Source organism: Ochotona curzoniae, unplaced genomic scaffold (assembly GCF_017591425.1).
Source record: "Ochotona curzoniae isolate NIBS_2020 unplaced genomic scaffold, NIBS_Ocur_1.0 scaffold_3835, whole genome shotgun sequence".
Lineage (NCBI taxonomy): Eukaryota > Metazoa > Chordata > Mammalia > Lagomorpha > Ochotonidae > Ochotona > Ochotona curzoniae.
In genome coordinates this window covers 15,508,349-15,528,554 of record NW_024467114.1, presented here as the reverse complement: position 1 = coordinate 15,528,554, position 20,206 = coordinate 15,508,349, and the positions used below count along the sequence as shown (strand labels likewise).

The 20,206-nt window shown below is 43.0% G+C and overlaps 1 protein-coding gene across 2 annotated transcripts in view; it reads left to right on the top strand.

The window, feature by feature from the left end:
* HECW1 (HECT, C2 and WW domain containing E3 ubiquitin protein ligase 1) overlaps positions 1 to 20,206 on the top strand; it is a 273,623-nt gene that overhangs the window by 144,465 nt on the left and 108,952 nt on the right. For both annotated transcript variants that reach the window (XM_040964952.1, XM_040964953.1), the window contains one exon: positions 8,600 to 8,694. In XM_040964952.1, coding sequence (XP_040820886.1) covers positions 8,600 to 8,694 — 95 coding nt within the window. The remainder of the gene's footprint in view (positions 1 to 8,599; positions 8,695 to 20,206) is intronic.

Below are 20,206 nucleotides of genomic sequence, written 5' to 3'. Positions count from 1 at the left end.
GCTCCAGCTCCTGACTTCATGATCCTGCTAATACAGACCAGGAGAGGCAGAGGGGAAGGATGGAGGAATGTGGTGTAGGCTTCCCGTGTAGAAGAAACAGATCATGCCCCCAGTTCCTGGCTCTGGCCCTGACCCAGCACCAGCCATCGATGGCATTAGGGAAGTGAACCTGCGATGAGATGGCTGCTTCTCTCAGTCTCGTGACCTTCCTCCACACTCTTCATCTTTCTGCCTTTCAAATAATTAGCTTTTAAAAAGAAACTTTAATCAACTATTGTTAATGCAGATAATCAGTTCATTATTTATGTACTTATGACTTTATTACATGGCAATTTTTACAAGCCAGGCAAATGCAGAATACAGAAAGATGCAAGTGTGCATCTTTGTTCAACATTTATAATTACTTTTCTACCTATTTTCTAATTTACTATATCTATAACGTAACATATTGAGTCATAAAGACTTTGGAAGTACAAATCCAAGTAAAACAATACCTTTATCAAGGTGCACAGTTTTGACAAATCAATAAGATATTTGTAAAACAATAAGGTATTTTCTCTTGTTACTGATATATATTACTTTAATGATCATTCTACTATAGAAATATCATTTGAGTAGCAAAATGCCATGTTTTTGCAGGGCTATTATAGTAGGACAAAGCTTCATTTTTTGTTGTTGTTGTTGTTGCTATTATTTGGTAGAACTTAGTGTGACTTTTGCATTGTATGAGCAACTTCCTGGATCCATGCTGTTAGTATGAAACGCAGCAGGCAAACATGTATGCCACACTGGTGCTGTCCAAAACTGGCTATCACATGAGAGAAGCCTTGGAATTCTGCCTTAAGAGATCCAGCAGGCAATGTCAGGTTCATTTGGACGTTTCCAATGTGAGATCATTGTGTCGATACCGGAATCTTCGTTGTCAGTGGCCTTTTCAATCAGTCCCCATATATTTGGAAGCTCTTCATTCTTCCTTTTGTTTTAATAATAAAAATAATACTACAGCTCTTTTGGAGCTTCTTGTTTCTTTTGTTAAAAAGATTTATTTATTTTTATCTGAAAGTCAGAGCTCTGTCTTCCCTCTGCTGATTCACTCTCCAGATGGCTGCAACGGCCATGGGTGGGGCACTTGGAAGGTGGAGCCAGGAGCTTCTTCCAGGTCTTCCTTGAGGGATGCTCACGCTGCAGATGGAAGCTTGGCTTGCCAAGTCATGAAGCTGATCCCAGGATTCTTAGTTCTTAAAAGCTGTCTAATTCACATTTATTGAATTTAGAAAATACAAATGATTGTATTACTTCATAGGACAGATTAGGAAGACTTAAGGTTTTATACCACTGATATTGATTAATTTGCCATAAAGTACTGTTCTTGCCATTTCTTCTTGCTGAAGTTAAACATTCAATTTAATTTAACTTTTATTGTGCCACAGCTTCTTGATCTTTTTGAGCATTTGAAGATAGTATCCTTTCAATTTCTTTTTCTGGATAGTTACTGAAGCTGGCTCATAGTGATTATAGCTTCTTAAACATTTATTTTCTTGGATTCTTACAATATGGCTTATAACTATCCCATGTCTATTTTGTAATGAAATATTATCATTTTACAGTTTGGGGTTTTTACTGAAGAATGTTACTGTAAAAATAATTGTATTCTTCTGCACAAACAAGTGAGTTCATCCTGGAGAGCCTGTCTCCACCTGCTGATCCTGGTCTGCCTTGTTCGTGACCTCTGATGGCCACTTGATCTGCTCCATTTGGGACTTTGTGCATTTCAGATGTAACAGCAGTGTGCATAGCTAAAAATTCACCATGAAGTTCAGATAACTATAGTGTCAACAAGTGTGCAATATCTGGGTATCAATAGATTTTTTAAAGATTTATCTATTTTTATTTGAAAGGCAGATTTACAAAGAGAGACGGAGAGACAGAGAGGTCTTCACATTCTGGGTCACTCCCCAAATGGCTGCAATGGCTGAAGCTGCGCCAGTCTAAATCTAGGAGCCAGGAGCTTCTTCTGGATCTCCCCTGAGGGTCTAAGCTTTCCCAGGCAGATGAACAGGGAATTGGATCATCAACAGAGCAGCGAGGACTCAAAACTAGTGACTCTGTGGGATGCCAGTACCACAAGTGGAAGAATAACTTACTAAGCCACAGTGCTGGGCACTACAGCAACATTGCTAAAGAATATTTTTTATTGATTGCATAGTTCTGTGTAGTTCTTTTCTTTCCAGACTTCGGAGCTCTTTGTCTTCTGTTGTTTCTGTGCGAGAAGTCACCTGTCAGTGTAATTGTTGTAATGAAGTAAATTACTTTCACTACTGCAGGGATGTTCTTTTTCATTGTTGTACTTTGCTTCACCAGTTACTTTGTTCTTGGATTTATAGAGTTCTTTGAATCTATAACTTGATAGAGTTCATCAGTTTGGGATAAACTTTTTAAAAAAGATTTATTTTGTTTTTATTGAAAAGTTAGATTATAGAGAGGAAGAGAAACAGAGAGGAAGATCTTCAGTGTGGTGATTCACTCCCCTAGCAGCCACAACAGGAAGAGCTGAGCTGATTAGAAGCCAGGTGCCAGGAGCCAGGGGCCTCTTCCGGGTCTCCCACGTGGTTGCAGAGTTCCAAGGCTTTGGACCGTTCTCAACTGCCTTCCCAGGCCAAAAGCAGGAAACTGGATGGGAAGTAGAGCAGCCAGGATTAGAACTGGCACCCATATGGGATCCTAGCACATGCAAGGTGAAGACTTTAGCTACTAGCTGCCATGCTGGGCCCTAGATAAACTTTCAAATTAAGCACTAATATCCTTTTGTTAGTTTAGATTTTTTTAAAAGATTTGTTTTCAGCAATGTTAAAGTGGGAGCAAGAGGGAGAAAGATCCATCTTCCACCCACTGATTCAGTCTCCAAATGGCTAGACTGGCCAAGGCTGTGCTGGCTCAAAGTCAGCCAGCCAAAGGAGCCAGAAGTTCCTCCCCATCTCCTGTGTGGGTGCAGGGGCCCAAGCGCTTGAGCCATCCCCTGCTGGTTTCCCAGGCGTATTTGTAGGGAGCTAGAGAGCTGGATTTCAAGCCCTCGCTCACATGGGATGCCCCATTCCAGGAAGCAGCTTTACTGCAGCACAGTGCAGAGCGCTCCGTTTAGATTCTCATCACACAGGTGTTTTTTAGTCTCTAATCTCTTTTCAATCCTCGCTGCTTACTTCCTGCTGAACTTTTTGCTCTGACTTACATTCCAGTTCCCTAAATTCTCCCTTCTATTTCGTTGAATTGAATTCATGCGTTTTCACTCTTTCAAAATTACAGTTTTTCAGGTTCAAAATGGCTGTGGTTCTTTTGATAGTTTGCATTCTTTTATAATGCCAATGCTGACTTTTATTTCCTTGCATGTTTCAAGTACAAGTTCAGTAATGCTTCTGTCTGAAACGCCACTCTCTGCTTATGTTGTCTGCAGCTTCTTTTGGTAGTTTTTTTTTTTCTTTTTGTATATACAGCGCTTTGTTTCAACATGTGTGTCATCGGCTTCCATTGAGAACAGCATACTGAAAATAAAAACTTGAAGAAAATATGTGCTTCTTTCCCTCCTGATGGCATGTGTGCGTCTAGTTTCTAACCATCCACAACAGCTTTGATTGGAATTTCATGTCTAGGGACAGGAGGGTGAGTGCTGGTATGAGCCTAAGCAGGAGTGCCACCACGCAGGTTCCCCACGTGGGTCAGGAGGAGTTGGTCAGAGTCTTCCACTTTGGAAAGCCTTGGATTCTTCAGTTTTGTTCTTTTCACGCCCCAAGTCTGCCAGAAGTTCTTTTCAGCATCTTTGTCTCTCAGGTGATCGTTTCAGAATTCACGCAGGCAACCCTGGCATTACACAAACTCCAGGTTCTGGGCTCATCTGCGAGTCTCCATCACCGTCTGGATCTTGACCTTATTATTTTTTTCCCCCATTGCTAGGTCTCTGATGCCTTCAGGCAAGGAATTCCAGGTTTGAGGTTGGGAGGGGCGGGGGGAATTGCACGGTACCTAATTAAGTTGCCATGCCTAAGACGAAGTCTCAGAGGGTCTAAGTAACTCAGACGGCTAATGAGAGGGGCCTCAACAACTTGACTTACACCCGTCTGATCCACACTCCTCTTTTTCTCTTAGTTCACATTGCCTGCCTACACTACACAGAAACAACGAGCCGTTGGGTAAGAGATGCATTGTATTCAGACTTTGACAAGATTTTTAAATTATCACTTTGCCTAGAAATGCAGAGAAGAGTAGAACTTTAGTAAGTTTGCTGGGACAAAGTATCTGAAATAGTAACAATCTTTTTAATATTTCTGGGCCTTTGAGCCTTGATGCTTTTCTGAGAGAAACCAATAATAGCTATCTCTGGCAATTTCTCTGTCTACACTTGAATGCATTCCTAAAGTCATGTAATATCAGAGCAAAGGAAAAATGTGTTCTCTATCAAGCAATTAGGACCCACCAGGATACCGTGGGTTAATAAGAAGGCAATGGAGTCAAATGAAACATATGGTCCATAAATCAATTCCCAACAGGTATTTATAGAAGTCTCCTGTATTACATGACACTGAAAAGACAAAGATAAATAGTGCCTGGTCCTTTTCCTGGAAAAGCTCAGTTTGAGATAAACAGATCAATGTAAAGTAATTTTTAAAAAAATCATAAGGATGGGTGTTGGCGAGCTGGGAGGTCACTAGGACACCTGTCTCCCATTTTGGAGTGTCTGAGTTCAAGTCCACACCTCTCTAGTTCTTCCCTTTTCCTGGGAGGCAGCAGACAATGAGCCCTGTCACCTATTTGAAGAATCTGGATTGAGTTCTTGGCTGCTAGCGTCAGCCTCAACCAGCTCCAACTATTGCAGGCGTTTATGGAATTAAACTGTTTTTGAGAGATTTCTGTCTTGGAGACATTCAAATAAATAAATGAATGAATAAGAAATGCAAAAGCTGTATAATACATTATTTATATCTTGAATTATCACATTTGACATTTACGGATGCCTTTCCTTCCTACTCCATCCCTAAATAAGAAGAAATTTTAAATAGTGGGTCTGGGTGTGGAGACCTTATTGCAATGAATTCAACTTGAAAGAAACCTCATTTCTTGTCTCACACAAAAGAAGAATTTGCATACAGAAAATTTCAGCACGAAGAGCAAGATTGATTTGACAGAGTGAGAGAGGGGTCTCCTGCCATAGTGACAGGAAGGGATACCACAGGAGGAAAGACCTGAGAGAATGGTGGAGCTGCCGTCTTTCACGCACCATCTCAGACACGAGGAGCAGAGTGTAGGAGAGAAAGGGGGTGGCTCGTCTGCAGTGGACAGCATGGTCTAGCACTTTGTTTAGAACCAAAAGACATCAGAAGCGTGTGACGGCTGGCTTCCTTCTCCCGTTCTGATGTTAGGCTGAAAACGCGTGCGCCGTCTCTGACAGTAACTCGGAGAGCGGGCTTGGTCTAGGCCATGCCTCCTTGCTTTCCTCATGACTCTGAGTGGTAGGAACTGTAATCCTGATTTTGTCCCTTTGCACTCCTTCAAGGGGACAGAGGGACAAAGTTAGGGGAATGTGCTCTTGAAAAGCTAAAACATGGGAGAAGCAAGATTTTACATTTAAAAAAAAAAGTGACTGCACCAGCAACCAGATGCCCTCACTACCTGTTAGTCCACCTGACTCCTCACACTCTAACATGTGGAGGGCAGTGAGGTGTCTTACAGCATATATATGGAAAAATCATCTCAAATTGTCTACCAGAACTTGGCAAGGCAATCAACAGGCATGCAAAATAAGGTCGGGGAAAGAATGGCTCTGGCGGGAAACGGGAAGGCTCGAAACACTAAAACTAAGGCTACATCCGCCCAGAGCGAGACTGGTGAGCAGTCAGCTCCGACATGGGGAGTTTTTACAACCTCAGCTCAATCAATTAAAAAGGCTCAAATAATGAATTAAACATTGATGGGAAAATATATAATCTTGCTAGTAATCAGATATGGTTATAATGAGATTCTATTTTAAGCTTATTTTTCATTTCTAACATCAATGTTCACAAGGGTTCTATGAGATGATCTGAGTCACATTTTCCACGGGAAATATGAAGTGCTATTTGGAAAGCAATATGACTGCAGAAAGAGAGAAGCCCTTAAAATATTCATAGTTTCTAACCTAAGAAAGAATATTGCAATATTCATATATTGTACATCATATGAGCTTTATTAGTCTGGCTTAGGTTTAGCTACATATAGCAGAAATCCTAAAATAACAATAGAAATGTGTCTGCAAGAGAGGCCACAAACTGTAATGATTTAGCTAGCCATTATCATCTAAAATAACAATGAGATATCTGTCATTAGGAAGGGAAGGGAAACTGGATGCTGGGCAGATAACTGGCCATCTTTGCTCCATTGGTTCTGGGAAGTAAACTTGAGTTTAAAAATAATTTGCCGAAGAAATTTGCAAGTTGTAAATCTTTCAGATTATAACATACAATAAGGAATGTTGTCTAATTTTAAATAATAGTTAATTGTGTCTATCATCAATTTTTTTAAAAAGTCATTTTGTAAAATTGATACCCTCAAGCATATAAAACGTTGAGTTTTATTTATACTTTTGTTTAACTTATTTTCTGTGATGAGATTTTCCACATAGTTTTAATTTGTGCTAAGAATATTGTAGACACTTTTTGGTAAGATTTATTTATTTTTATTGGAAAGCAGATAGATATACAGAGGGGAAGATCTTCCATCCGTTGATTCACCCCCAAGCGGCCTCAATGGCTGGAGCTGAACCAATCCAAAGCCAGGAGCCAGGACTACTTCTGGGTCTCCCATGCAGGTGCAGCATCCCAAAGTTTTGGGCCATCCTCAGCTGCTTTCCCAGGCCACAAACAGGGAGGTGGATGGGAAGCAAGGCCATCGGGATTAGAACCGGTACCCATATGGGATCCTGGCACATGCAAGGTGAGGACATTAACTGCTAGGCTACCATGCTGGGTCTGACACTAATTTTTTGAAACATTACAACTAATGATAAATTCATGTTACCATATTTGATAAACAAAAGGTTTCTCATGTTTTCCCAAGCAAAATAAATGCAAAAGGGGGAAAGTGGGCCTGGCATGATAGCCTAGTGGCTGAATCCCCACCTTGCATATGCCAGGATTCCATATGGACAACTGTTCAAATTCCAGTTCCTTCACTTGCCATCCAGCTCCCCGCCTGATGCCTGGAAAAGCATTTGTGGATGGCCCAAAGCCTTGGGACCCTATACACGTTTGGGAGACCCAATAAAATCTCCTGGCTCCTGGCTTTGGATTGACTCAGTTCTGACCATTGTGGCTACTTGGACAGTGAATCAGTGGAGGGAAAATCTTTCTCTATTCCCTTCTTTCTGTAGATCTGCCTCTCCAGTAAAAATAAATAAATCTTGAAAAAAAAAGGAGGAAAAGAGAAAGAAAGAAAGAGACTGGGGGAGGGAGATATGAAAGTGTTTTCAAATTTTAAGGAAAAAAATCCTATTAACTGTAAACTTGGCCAAGTAGGTGACCTTTAACTCAAGGTCATATCACCGTGGGTTTTTGTCTTCTACAAAACTCAGTGCCAGAAGGGGACCTGGCATGATCGTTCAAAGGCTAAATCATCATCTTGCAAATGCCAGGATCCCATCTGGATGCCAGTTTGTGTCTCACTGCTCCACTTCCCAGCCAGCTCCTTCTTTGTGGCCTGAGAAAGCAGTGAAAGATGGCCCAAAGCCTTGGGACCCTGCACCTGCATGGGAGACCTGGAAGAAGCTCTTGGCTCCTGCTTGGGGAGTGAACCAAGGGAGGGAAGAATTTCCTCTCTGTCTCTCCTTCTCTGCATAAATCTGGTCTGCCTTTCCAATAAAAATAAATAAATCTTAAGGGAACAAAAAGCTCATGGAGGCATATCACTGTTTAGTCATCACATCCACTAACATTTACTGAACATTAACTTGAACACAAAGCATTTTTATCTTTTATACTATCATCCAAATGATGCTCACAAGTTACTAATCCTGTTTAAGCACCAGACATGTTGTGTGAAAGGATGCTCTGTGACTTTCTCACTGTAAACTGAAATTCCAACCCAAGCATTGTGATGTCCAAAATAATATCTTGCCTGCTATGCATCTACAGAACGTCGAAAGGCAATGACTGATGGCACAAAGATGTCACCAATGACATGTATGGAGTTTAGAAAATATCTCTCCAATCCATGATTTCAGTTATTCTACTAAGTCTTCCTTTAAGTGACCAAGTCATTAATCATAGCTAATTAAATAATAGGAAATTACAGGAGATACAATTATTGGCAGGATATCAAACCACCCCAGATCTTAAAAGCAGCAACATTCAGGGGATAGAATGGAAGTAGAGAAGTAAAAATAATGGGTCCCCCTTAAGGACAAAAGCATTAAGTCCCAACAGGTTTTTAAGACACATGTTTAGGAGGAAGTCAAGCTAGCCTGTGAGGCCATGCGTAGCCTGTCGTCATCCATGGCTTAGCTGGCCCTCGGGAGGAGTTAGGTCAGAGTGCCGTGTCTGTCACTCTATCTCAGTCCTGTTTCATTTCTCTCTTTCAGCTGAAACTAAGATCTGCTTCAAATACTACCATGGTGTCAGTGGAGCCCTGCGAGCTACCACCCCCAGTGTCACGGTCAAAAACTCCGCGGCCCCTGTAAGTCCCACAGTCTTGTTTCTTCTTCTTTGGCCAAGTTAATTCTGGTGCTTCTTTATTTTCCTTTGCTGCTCTTCTGTACGTGCATGTATGTGCATGTGTGTGCTGCACATGACTGTGGAGCTATAGTGATGGATGTGTTACATGTAGAGAGACAGATACAGCTGGAAATGGTGAGAAAGATCAAGTAGGTCAGCCCTAGTGCTGGGCGGAGTACTTGTTTATTACAGAAATGTCTGGCCTAGCGTTTTTCATATGAATACGCTTAGCAGTTCAGAATAAATCTTTCTTGGCAATGTATTTTTCTTTCATTCCTCGGTTTTAAATATTTATATTCTTTTATGTCTTTATTTCTGTTGGGTTTATAAATAATTCATGAGATAAAACTGATTACCACCGATGGATCTTCATCATGGCAGTATGAAGCAGCGGGGCTTAATCCCTCACCCTTCCTTGCTTCCTTTCGTGTCCCACAGGAGGACACTGTGCCCAGAGAGCCAACATCATATACTTCAGGGCCAGCAATTAGGACGGTGTAGATCCAGGCCTTACACGCCATCCTTTGTCCCTTACCTTGTGACTTTGTTCAGTCCTACCGTAACAGATGGCATCATTTCTTAAACCACAGCCTGGCTTTTAGCTTTGTGACACTTTTTACTTTGTTATGAACACACCTGATTATGTCAAAATCCACCTGGAAGTGTCCTTGCTTTTCCTTTTCGTGGTAATTAAAAATAATCAACTTGGGGTGGGCTCAGCAGAACACCGTGAGGACAGTGCCCACGGGTGGAGATCAGAACAACTTCTATTTTCCCTGTGTTCAAATATACAAAGTGTTTGACATGAATTATGGAACAGCTCAGAAAGGACTTTGGCAGGCACACCTGGGCCATTTGGGGTTTCTTGATTGAAGATCCTGCGAAGTGGGAAAGTCAGCCACTCTGGAGGGCCTGGAGCCCGACTGCCTCCATCCTAATGGGTCCAGCGGTACTGGACTGCCCCGCTGGGCTGGCTCAGCCATAGGGGCAGCGAGAGGAGGGCACAGGCTGGAAGCAAGTTTGTCCTGTTTTCCTATACCCATTGTACAGATTGGAATGTGGTGGCCTGTCATTTATGTGAGCAAGATACGAATTTAAATGTAGAGTTCTCTGGAATTACCCTGAGTGTGAGTCCTCCCCTTGCAGGCCCACATTAATAAGCTATACTCAAAAGGAGTTCCCTCAAGAAGCCAAACAGGCCCTGATAATGCATCAGCTAACACTTAGGGCTGAGGGTAGGCTGCCTCAAGGCAGAAAAAAAAAAATTCAGAAAAACTAAACCGGAGTCCAGGCAGGCAAAGCTACAAGACACTGAACACCTGACCCGGAGGGAAGGGGCCAGGAAGCACAGTGAAGCGGAGTTGGGCGGAGGGAGGGAAGCATGCACTTGCAGCTCTGGCCTTCTTAAGGCACATCAGCAGTAAGGATGGGCCGTGCTCCTGGGCGGGCCTGGCCTGTTGGCCCAAGCCTGAGACAGGAGACAAGGCTTCCTCACTTGCCCAGATTAGGAGTGATAGGGTTTTTATCAGAAAGACATTTAATTGAAAGGAACTCCCTGGAGCACCTGGCTTCTCTGGACTCATCCTGCTGGAGACTTGAAAGTTTTTCTGCTTCTCCAAGCATGTATCGAGTGCCCTCTGTCATCATCATGATGTACATAAAAAGGAACATAAAACATGATGAACATAAAAAGGAACAAGACAGCACTACCCAGGAAGCAGCTTGAGTGGCACTGGGTTACTATCTGCATGCATCTCTTCTCCATGGCTTCTGAAACTGACGTCAGTGGCAGCAAGGTGCTTCAACCACAGGATTTGGCATAAATATTCAGAAGATTGCATTAGTTCTGTCTCAGTCATGACTTCATCTTTTTATCTCTTTAAAATTTGATTGGCAGAGAGAGGGAAGGAAGGAGAAAGAGAGAGAAAGAGGGAGAGAGAGAGCAAGAGAATGCTCCCTCCGTTAGTTTAGTCTTGTGGTACCTGAAAGAGCTTGGTCTGGACCAAGGAAGAAGCTGTGAGCTGAGAATACAATCCAGGTCCCCCCCATGAGTGTCCAGGTACTTGAGCCATCATTGATTGCTTTCTAGGTTCTGCACTGACAGGAGGCTGGTGTCAGGAACTCCAGCTGGGATTCAATCCCAGGTTCTACCATTTGGGACGTGAGCATCCTAACCAGGGGGCCCGCCCCTCGGCCCTGCTGTCATTATTCCCTGTTGCGCTACCACTGCTCAGAGTTAGAAATCAGAGTGCTTGGCCATTCAGCTTCTTTTGATGTAATGGCCATTTCCTGCATAATTCTCTTAGCCACCTGTATGGACATGTAAATGTATGTCCCACAGACAGATTTAACTTCTTTTTTTAATCACTGACTGTGTGAGAGATGATGCTAGGGACATGGAGAGGAATCCTGGGCTCCTGCAGCCACTTGGGAAATGAGCACTTGGAGAGCCACAGTGGAAGGGAGCCTGTGCCCTCCCATGGGAGAGCACCTGTACTGGTGGTGGTTAGTTTCTGCGTAGTTATACTGCCAGGGTTGCACTGGTAGTGGCCTCTGGTGTTCGGACAGCATGGAGTGCTTTTCAAAGCAGTTTTCTTTACCGTTGCCTTAGTCAAAGACAGGAAGACAGGAAGAATATTTTGGTGGATTGACTGACGTTATGGTAACGGAGCAGAACATACCTGCCTTATCTTACTGTTGAAACTCATTTTAGTTATTAGTACAACTCAGTAGCCTTCTGGGTTAAATGAACTTTTGAAGTGGGAGACTTGCCCACACTGTTTCTAAGAAGGTGTGCTGGGAGGCTCCTAAAATCAGTTCACCTATAAACCTTGAATATCCAGGATTGTAGGTGCTACACCTGGTCTTCTATGACCTGTTACCCTTTATGGCTACCCTATCACATCCCCATTGTCACAGGAACCTGTAATTCTTTGCAAGGGAGGACCAAGATGTCAAATGTTCCTGTAGGGTAACCAGGCTGGAATGTTCTAAGTGGAGCAAGTTGTCAGTGTGTATCAGTACTGCTTCTCATGTCTTTACTCCCCCTTACATTTGTCTTTGGCCCATTGTCAGTTTGGAGGCCCTTGCTATGAACATTTTGTCATCTATTTATTTTAGTTTTAGAGTTTTAGTTTTAGTTTTAGTTTTAGTTTTAGTTTTAGTTTTAGATTCCTCCATCTTGTTTCGTAATGAGGGGCTGTGATGGACAGGGGTAGTAAAGATAAGTGAAGTACATGCCCTGTCCTTGGGAACTCCTGCACCACAGCCATATCTAAATCACCGGTACAGGAGTGTGAAAACTTTTCTTTCGGGAAGAGGTAAGGCTCCTGCAGCAACTGTGCTGGCTTTTGAAGGAGGTCACATGAATGGGGGCTTTTCCTGGCCTGGAGCACAGGTAAGGCTGGACTGACGGACTGGGAGCACAGACAAAGGCATGAGGATATGAAATGGCACCTGCCGAGAGCAGAAGGACATTGAAGTTGTGTGAGACCTGAAGACCATGGGGCTTACTTGTGTGTCTGCACATATCCCTCTGTACTCGACTGTTAGTCTTTTTTGCCTCTTTTTTGGGGGGTTCCTGTCATATGTTTCATGCCTTAATTAAGGCAGGGCCTTATTTGGGACCCTCCGTGTTGGAGTTGAGGTCCCCTGGCTTGAACAGGCAGACCAGGTATACTCTAAGAGAGCATTTCTTACTGAGGTCTCCATCAACATTAGTGTCTGTGGCAATTCCACATCTGTAATTCTGCCTTTCAAATAAAAATAAAAACAATTTTAAATAAATCAATAAAGCAACTCAATAGGACAGCCCCTGGAAATCTAAGTGAATATTTGAAGGCAGGCTCACCACTTTCCTCTACAACGACTATGGATTTCCTGTGATGGACAAATAGATAATACAAACCTTCAAGATTCTAAGTCACTAAGTGTGCTTGCAGTAATATTTGTCTTGGGAGCTCTAAAAATAGATGTCCAAAAATATTTTGAGTCATAATACAGCCATAATGGACTGGCTCCTCTCAGATTACGAACCTTCCTGAAATTACTGCAGCCAAATCAGTTGCAAAATCAATCCATAGGCAGCTTACTGATGTGACCGGTCATGACTAGAGCTGGCTTATGTCTAGGGTGATTTAGACATAGTTGATTCATTTGGAAGAGATCTTAGTTTTGTAGTATGCACCCTTGCATTCTGCAGAGCTTAAATGCCAAGATCCACTGCTTTTTTGAGCCTCTCCTGGCCAGCATCACAGTAGATTAGTAATATCGGGGTGACTGTCTCCTGAGCTGCTAAAGGATCCCCTTCATTCTGTGTGTCCACACGAAGTCTCCATTTGGTCCTATAAATGGGGCAAGGCTCGGTAGCAGCAACTGAGTGGGGATGGTGGGACTGACACGTAGCCGGAGCTGCTGTGGAGGCCCCATTCGGAGAGCTCCTGGAGACAGCAGGGAGCAGGCCTATTCATCCACTCACCAGAGGAGCCCTAAAGTAGATCTTTGGATAGCAGGTGTACCAAAGGTGCTAGTTTCCCCAAATTGTAGTCTTCTGTTATCTGTACGGCTTGACTGGTTACCACTAAACAAAGGAGGTAGGAAAAGTTAAAGCCGTTTCCAACCTGGACACAATGGGGCCTCCTGGAGATTGAGCAAGAGTTCATCCTTCCTGATGTCACCAAGTTCGTGCCACTACCATCATACTTAACACTTGCCCTTAGCTCTAGTCCTAAGCCTGGAGACTTGGCCTCACGAGAATTTGGGGAAGATGACACGACAGAGTTTTTGGCTTGGACTTTATAGTAGCGACTGTGTTTTCCCATTGCCTCACTAATACAACCATCATCTATTTTTGCAATGTATCAAAAAGTGCTTACTTAACATGATCCTAAAAGAAACCCTATCAACAGTCCTATAAGACAAAAATTTAAGACTTAATTCTGAATGTTCAAGCACCTGTTTTCTAAATGAAAATGACCTAAAATGCTAATGAAGAAATCAGAAGTAATTATGTACTATGATATTCGCGTATTTCATACTTTTCTTCATAAATATTTCTATTACTCTTTCCCTAAAAGAGGATTTCTAATTGCATTTTGCTTTATAGAAACTATAAATCAAATTTTTCACATAAAAAATAAGACGAAAACTTGAGTGCCTGCACCAAAGTTGCACATTATTTATTCATACACAAAGATCAGTATGATCTAGATAGCTGCTAGTGGGTTTTAGAATAATTTTTTTAAAAGATTTATTTTTATTGGAAAGGCAGATTTATAAGAGAAGGAGAGACAGAGAGAAAACTCTTCCATCTGCTGGGTCATTTCCTGAATGGCCTCACCTTACATGCACTGGGATCCCATATGGGCACCAGTTCAGGTCCTGACTGCTCCAGTTCCAATCCAGCTTCCTACTTGTGGCCTGGGAAAGCAGTTGCAGGTGGCATAAATCCTTGGGACCCTGCACCTGTATAGGAGACCCAGAAGAAGCTCCTGGCTTCTGATCAGCTCATCTCTGACTATTGCCGCCACGAGGGGAGTGAATTAGCAGATGGAAAATCATCCTCTCTGTCTTTCCTTCTCTCTGTATATCTGATTTTATAATAAAAATAAATCTTTTAAAAAATGACTATTAAACCCTTTGAAAAAGGAGCAAACAACCTAAACTCAATCTTTTAGAGAAAAATTGCAGTGGCCAGTACAGACATGACAAGCTGTTCTATCAAGAGAATGAGAAACCAAGGCCCAAACTGAAGGAAGATATTTGCCAAAGGCATATTCTGATCCAGGACTGTTAGCAAGAATAAACAAAGAACTCTTTTTTAAAAATAGATATATTTATTTTTATTGGAAATGCGATACACAGAGAGGAGAGACAGAGAGGAAGATCTTCCATCCCAGGGTTCACTCCCCAAACGGCAGCAACAGCTGGAGCTGAGGCAATCCAAAGCCAGAAGCCAGGAGCTTTTTCATGTCTCCCACACTGGTGCAGGGTCCCAAAGCATTGGGCCATCCTCGACTGCTTTCCCGAGCCACAGGCAGGGAGCTGGATGGGAAGCAGGGCCGCCGGGATTAGAACCGGTGCCCATATGGGATCCCAGCGCGTGCAAGGCAAGGATTTTAACCACTACACTATCGCGCCAGACCCAAGAACTCTTAGAACTCAATAATAACAAAATGAGAAACTCATTTAGAAAATGGGCAAAACCACTTGGACACTTCACTAGTGAAGATATGCCTGTGGAAACTAAGTATGAGAAGGCACCGAAAGTTATGAGTTACTAGGGAATGGCAAACTAAAATAGCAATGAGATGGTAGTGCTCTCCTATCAGAATAACAAAACCCAGATGTCTGAGAAGAGGCTGACGAGGATGGGGAGCAACAGGAACTCTCATTCGTTGCTGGTACAAATGCAAATGGTACTGCCACTTTGGAGAGAGTTTGGCAGTTTCTGAAAAAAAATACAGTCTGACCATATGATCACACGCCTTGGTATTTATGTAAAGAAGTTGAAAACTTACGTTCACACCAAAACTGCACAAGGAGATTTACAGCAGCTTTAATTTGTAATTACCAAAACTTGGAAGCAACCAAGACAGCCTTCAGTAGGCAAACAGATAAATAAACTGTGGCACATCCACAATCTATGTTAATTTAGCGTGAAAATTATGTAGTATCAACACATGAAAAGATATAGAGGAATTCCTTTAACTTTTATTTATCTATTTGTTTATCTGTTTAAAAGGGAGAGAGACACTGTGTGTGTGTGTGTGTGTGTGTGTGTGTGTGTGTGTGTGTGTGTGTGTGTGCGCGCGCGCGCCCAGCTGCTGGTTCACCTTCTGGGTGCCAGGATGAGCAGGGGGTCAGCTCTGAGAGCGAGGGCACCTTCTGTGCCTCCTGTAACCTGTTTGTGCTTTTCAGCAATAGATTCATTTACTTTCTGCTTGTGATTTTTAATTTATTCATTTTAAAAATCAAGAGTTGTCAAAAGAGTGGGATTGTGGAGTCGTTTTTCTTATCAATATTTTTACACAAGACAAAAATTTAGATACAGATCTTTCTGTTGTGACCTTGCAATGAGCTCCCTTCTCACCTAATAGTCTCATTCAAGTTCTAAAGAACAATATGCACTCCAAAGTGCTCCTCTATAAGATGTGCTTATTTGTCTGCTGTTGGTGTGAACATTTCAGACACTTAAAGGTATAAAGAAACCTGGGCCTTCATTAAGTGTGGTTTTTGTCTTTCATGATCGCTTCTAGGTACGTTGCATTATTTGGTAGATGTTTGGAGGCAATAATCTTGAACCTTAGGAAATCCTTGCGCTCTGATCTAAAGGGAAATGAGGATTCCCTGCTTTTCACTGTTGATTCACCACAAATTGGAAATTTCATTGCTGATCATGTAATGCTGCATGGCATCTGAATTTGATTCTTTTACCAATCATGGATAGCAGAATTTATAGAAAGATTCGTCTTCGGCAGGTGAATAGGTACACACTTATTGAAGACATGAATGCGCAGTCTTTTTAACAAACCATTGTTGTTAATTGCTCTATAGCTAATGCAAGTCTTGCCAGAATCTTTAAAGTTTTATTTGTTTAAAAGCTAGAGTGGCGGGGAAGAGAGGCAAGGGAAAGGAAGGAGGGCGAAGGGGAAGGAGGTAGACAGATTTTATTTACTGATTCCCTCTCAAAATGCAGTGGCTGCAACAGCATTAGAGCTGAGCTGCGGTCAGAGCTGGGAGCCATAAATGCCATCCGGGTCTCCTACGTGGGTGACAGGGGCCCAAATCCTTGAGCTGTCGTTGCTGCCTTTCAGGCTCTGCATTAGCAGGGAGCTGGAGTCAGGAGCCAGAGTCAGAATGGGACACAGCACTTCAAGGTGGCACCTAGATGTCATGACCACTATGCTAAACTCCCACTTCCAAAACCTCTTTTCCTTTTCGAATGCAAACCCATTTTATATTCAATTTTTATACTTGTTTGTAACATAAAATTGTTTTTCTTTCCCAAATTGCTGAGTAAAACTGATACTCCAGGGCACATGTACCTATCTCTGAGAAGCAGAATGCCCATCTGTAGCAGTCCTGGGAGGCGGGAAGGTGGCGGAAGTAGGTCAGCATGCCTATATGCCTGCCAGAGTCATTAGATGCTAATGTGTATTTTTAGCAAAGTGCCTCAGTAATGCTTTGCAAAAGAAAGGTAGGAATTGAACACCAAGCAGAGAGGGTGGAGGCCGAGGGAGCCTTTCCCACTGCACTGTGAAGTTTTCCTGCTACTGAAACCCCAGTTCCCAAGAAGGGACACAGCAGTTGGTCCTCACTGAGTGCTTACTTGCATCTGTGGAGACACACAGCCGTTGCTGTAAACTTATGCTGGGAACTTTCCAAACAGCATGGCTACAGAAAAACGAGGATGGCAGTGGAAAGACGCTTGTCAGTTTACCACCTTATCCCTCCAAAGAAGCCTTTCATTCCCCTCTCAATACCCTACAGAGTTTTTGGCATCCTGTCAACAGATTCCAGGCTTGGAATCTGTTAAACCACTTGCCTAAGAGGCTCAACTGGGGAAATATTTGCGTGTGAAACATACACATACGGCCAGTGTGCATCTCAAATGCTTGGTGACAGGTGGCTGGAACACCCCTGGGGCATGCAACAATCCCAGTGCAGAGGGCCTGTGTCAGAAGCGGGGGAGCAGCGGTCTCCCAGACATGCCTAGAGGGCCTTGGGCTGTTGCAAGGTGGAACTGCTCTGACTGGGTCCTCACATCATTTTCAAGGTCAGCAAGCTGGAGAGGGGCTGCCTACAAGTGCAGCAGATTTGTTTACTTCAAACATATTGCTGCAACTCATCTCAAAAAAGGAGTTGGAATGCCAAACTGTTCCAAGACAGTCCCAACCCATTTTTACTTCCTGGAAAATGTTTGTCGTGACTACTGCTACCTTCATTTTCCCATCATCAATCAAGTGTTTCAAGGATGCTGCCATTAGCAAAAAGGCAAGAATTTAGACACAACTGTATAGAATGTAAATGACGTATGTCTTCCTGCTGGGAATCAACAGATTCTGAAAAATATTTATTTTCTCTTTGTGAATATGTTTTTATGTGTGTTTTCATCTACTTGAAAGGCAAACACACATGCACACACACGCACACACACACACACACACACACACACACACAGCAAGAGAGGGAGAGAAAGAGAAGTGATATAAACTGACAGGAGTCTTCCAACTTGTGGTTCACTCCCCAGACACCCGCAACAGCCATGGCTTGGTTAGGTCAAAGCCAGGAGCCCACAACCACATTCGATCCCCTCCATGGATGGCAGCATTTGAGCCACTTTGCTTTCTGCTGCCTCCCAGGGTGCAGATTAACAGGGCGCTGGATTATAAGCAGAATAGCTAGAACTCAAACTGGCTATTTGACATGAGATATGGATGTTGTAGCATGCTATTCCACAACACCTGCACCTGTAGGCCTGTTTTTATTGCATCAAAGAGGAAAAACACTCTTTTGCAAATATCCTGAACAGCAACAATTGTAATGTGTTAACAATAGGTCTGTTTTTTTGTTTTATAAAACAAAGAAGAAATAAGTGCAATATCATTTGGTATCATTGCATGTTTAAGCTCATGTTAGCCTACCATTAAATACAGTTTATTCCTATACCTTTTAAAAATGTAATATAAAATGGACACACTCTAATCACAGTTCTGCCAATGTCTAGTGAAGGTCTAGTTTTGTTGTTTCTTTCACAAACTTATATTCTTTTTTAAAGGATTATTCATTTTTTATTGGAAAGGCAAATTTACAGAAACAAGGAGAGAAAGAGACAAAGAGAAAGATCTCCCATCCTCTGATTCACTCCCCAAATGGCCACAGACTAAAGCTCAACCAATCAGAAGCCAGGAGCTAGGAGCTTCTTCCAGGTCTCCTACATAGGTGCAGGATCCCAAGGCTTTGGGCCATCCTCTACTGCTTTCCCAGGCCACAAGCAGGGAACTGGAAGGGAAACAGAGCAGCTGGGACACAAGCTGGTGCCCATATGGGATCTCAGGACTTGAAGGGGAAGGATTAACCAACAAGCTTTTGTGCCGGCCCAAGGAACTTACATTCTAAGGAGACAAAGTAGATGTGGGTTTTTTTTTTTTAGTCACTACTTTATGATACAGTTCTATAGGCTCTGGGATTTCCCATCCCCCTCCCCAAGTCCCCTCTTTCCCGCTGATTTCCATAAGTCCATCATTCTGCTATTCAAGTGTCTCCTGACATTGTAGGCATGCACAATGCCAGAGCATTCAGCATCCCACTATCAGGATATACTCAACAGTTTCACCAAGAACCTGTTTGGGCTGGATGCAGAGATGTATACTGCACTGTGTCTCCACATCTGGACATGTCAGTCTCTGCTACCGTCTACTATGCATCTCCTTAGATACAGAGCAAAGAAACAAAAGTATGCAGGCAGGTTTTTTGTAATTTTAAAGAAAGATTTCTTTTTATTGGAAAGACAGATTTACAGAGAAAAATAGAGACAGAAACGCCTTCCATCCACTGGTTTACACCCCAAGTAACCATAACAGCAGAGCTGAGCTGATCCGAAGCCAGGAAGCAGGAGCTTCTTTCAGGTCTCCCACATGGGTGCAGGGTCCCAAATTTTGGCCCATCCTTGACTGCTTTCCCAGACCACAAGCAAGGAGCTAGATGGGAAGTGGAGCTGCCGGGACCTGAACTGGCACCCATATGGGATCCTGAGCATGCAAGGCAGGGACTTAACCACTAGGATATCGTGCCAAGATCAATGTGGGTGTTATTAAACTTGAATTAGGAACCAGAGACTTTAATAGTTGTTTGTACCTGTGCAAGTACAGCACTTGAGAGGTGTGGGCAGTCACCATGCAAAGTCTCCCATGGCCATTTTCCAGTTTGTTTTTTTTTTCTAATTTTATTTGTTTGAAAGATGCAGTGGAAGAGGTAAAAAAAAAATCATCCAGGGCCCAGCTTGGTAGCCTAGTGGCTTAAGTCCTTGTCTTATATACATTAGGATACCTACCATATGGATGCCAGTTCATATCCCGGCTGCTCCAGCTCCCTGCATGTGGCCTGGGAAAGCAGTGGAAGATGGCCCAAAGCTTTGGGACCCTGCACCTGCTTGGGAGACCCGCAACAAGGTTCTAGCTCCTGGCTTCAGATCAACTCAGCTGCAGCCATTGTATCCACTTAGGGAGTGAATAAAGAGAGGGAAGATCTTTCAGTTTGTCCTCTCTGTAAATTTAATTTTCCAATGAAAAGAAATAAATATAAATGAAGTTTCCAGCATCAGGAGCTCCGTGTGGGTGTCTCAGGTGAGCAGTGCTTGGGCCATCTCCTGCTGCTTTCCCAGGTGCAGGAGCAGGGAGCAGGACAGGAGGCAGAGCAGCTGGGAGTGGATCCCGTGCTCTGCTGCAGGACACGGCTCTCAGCATCACTGACTT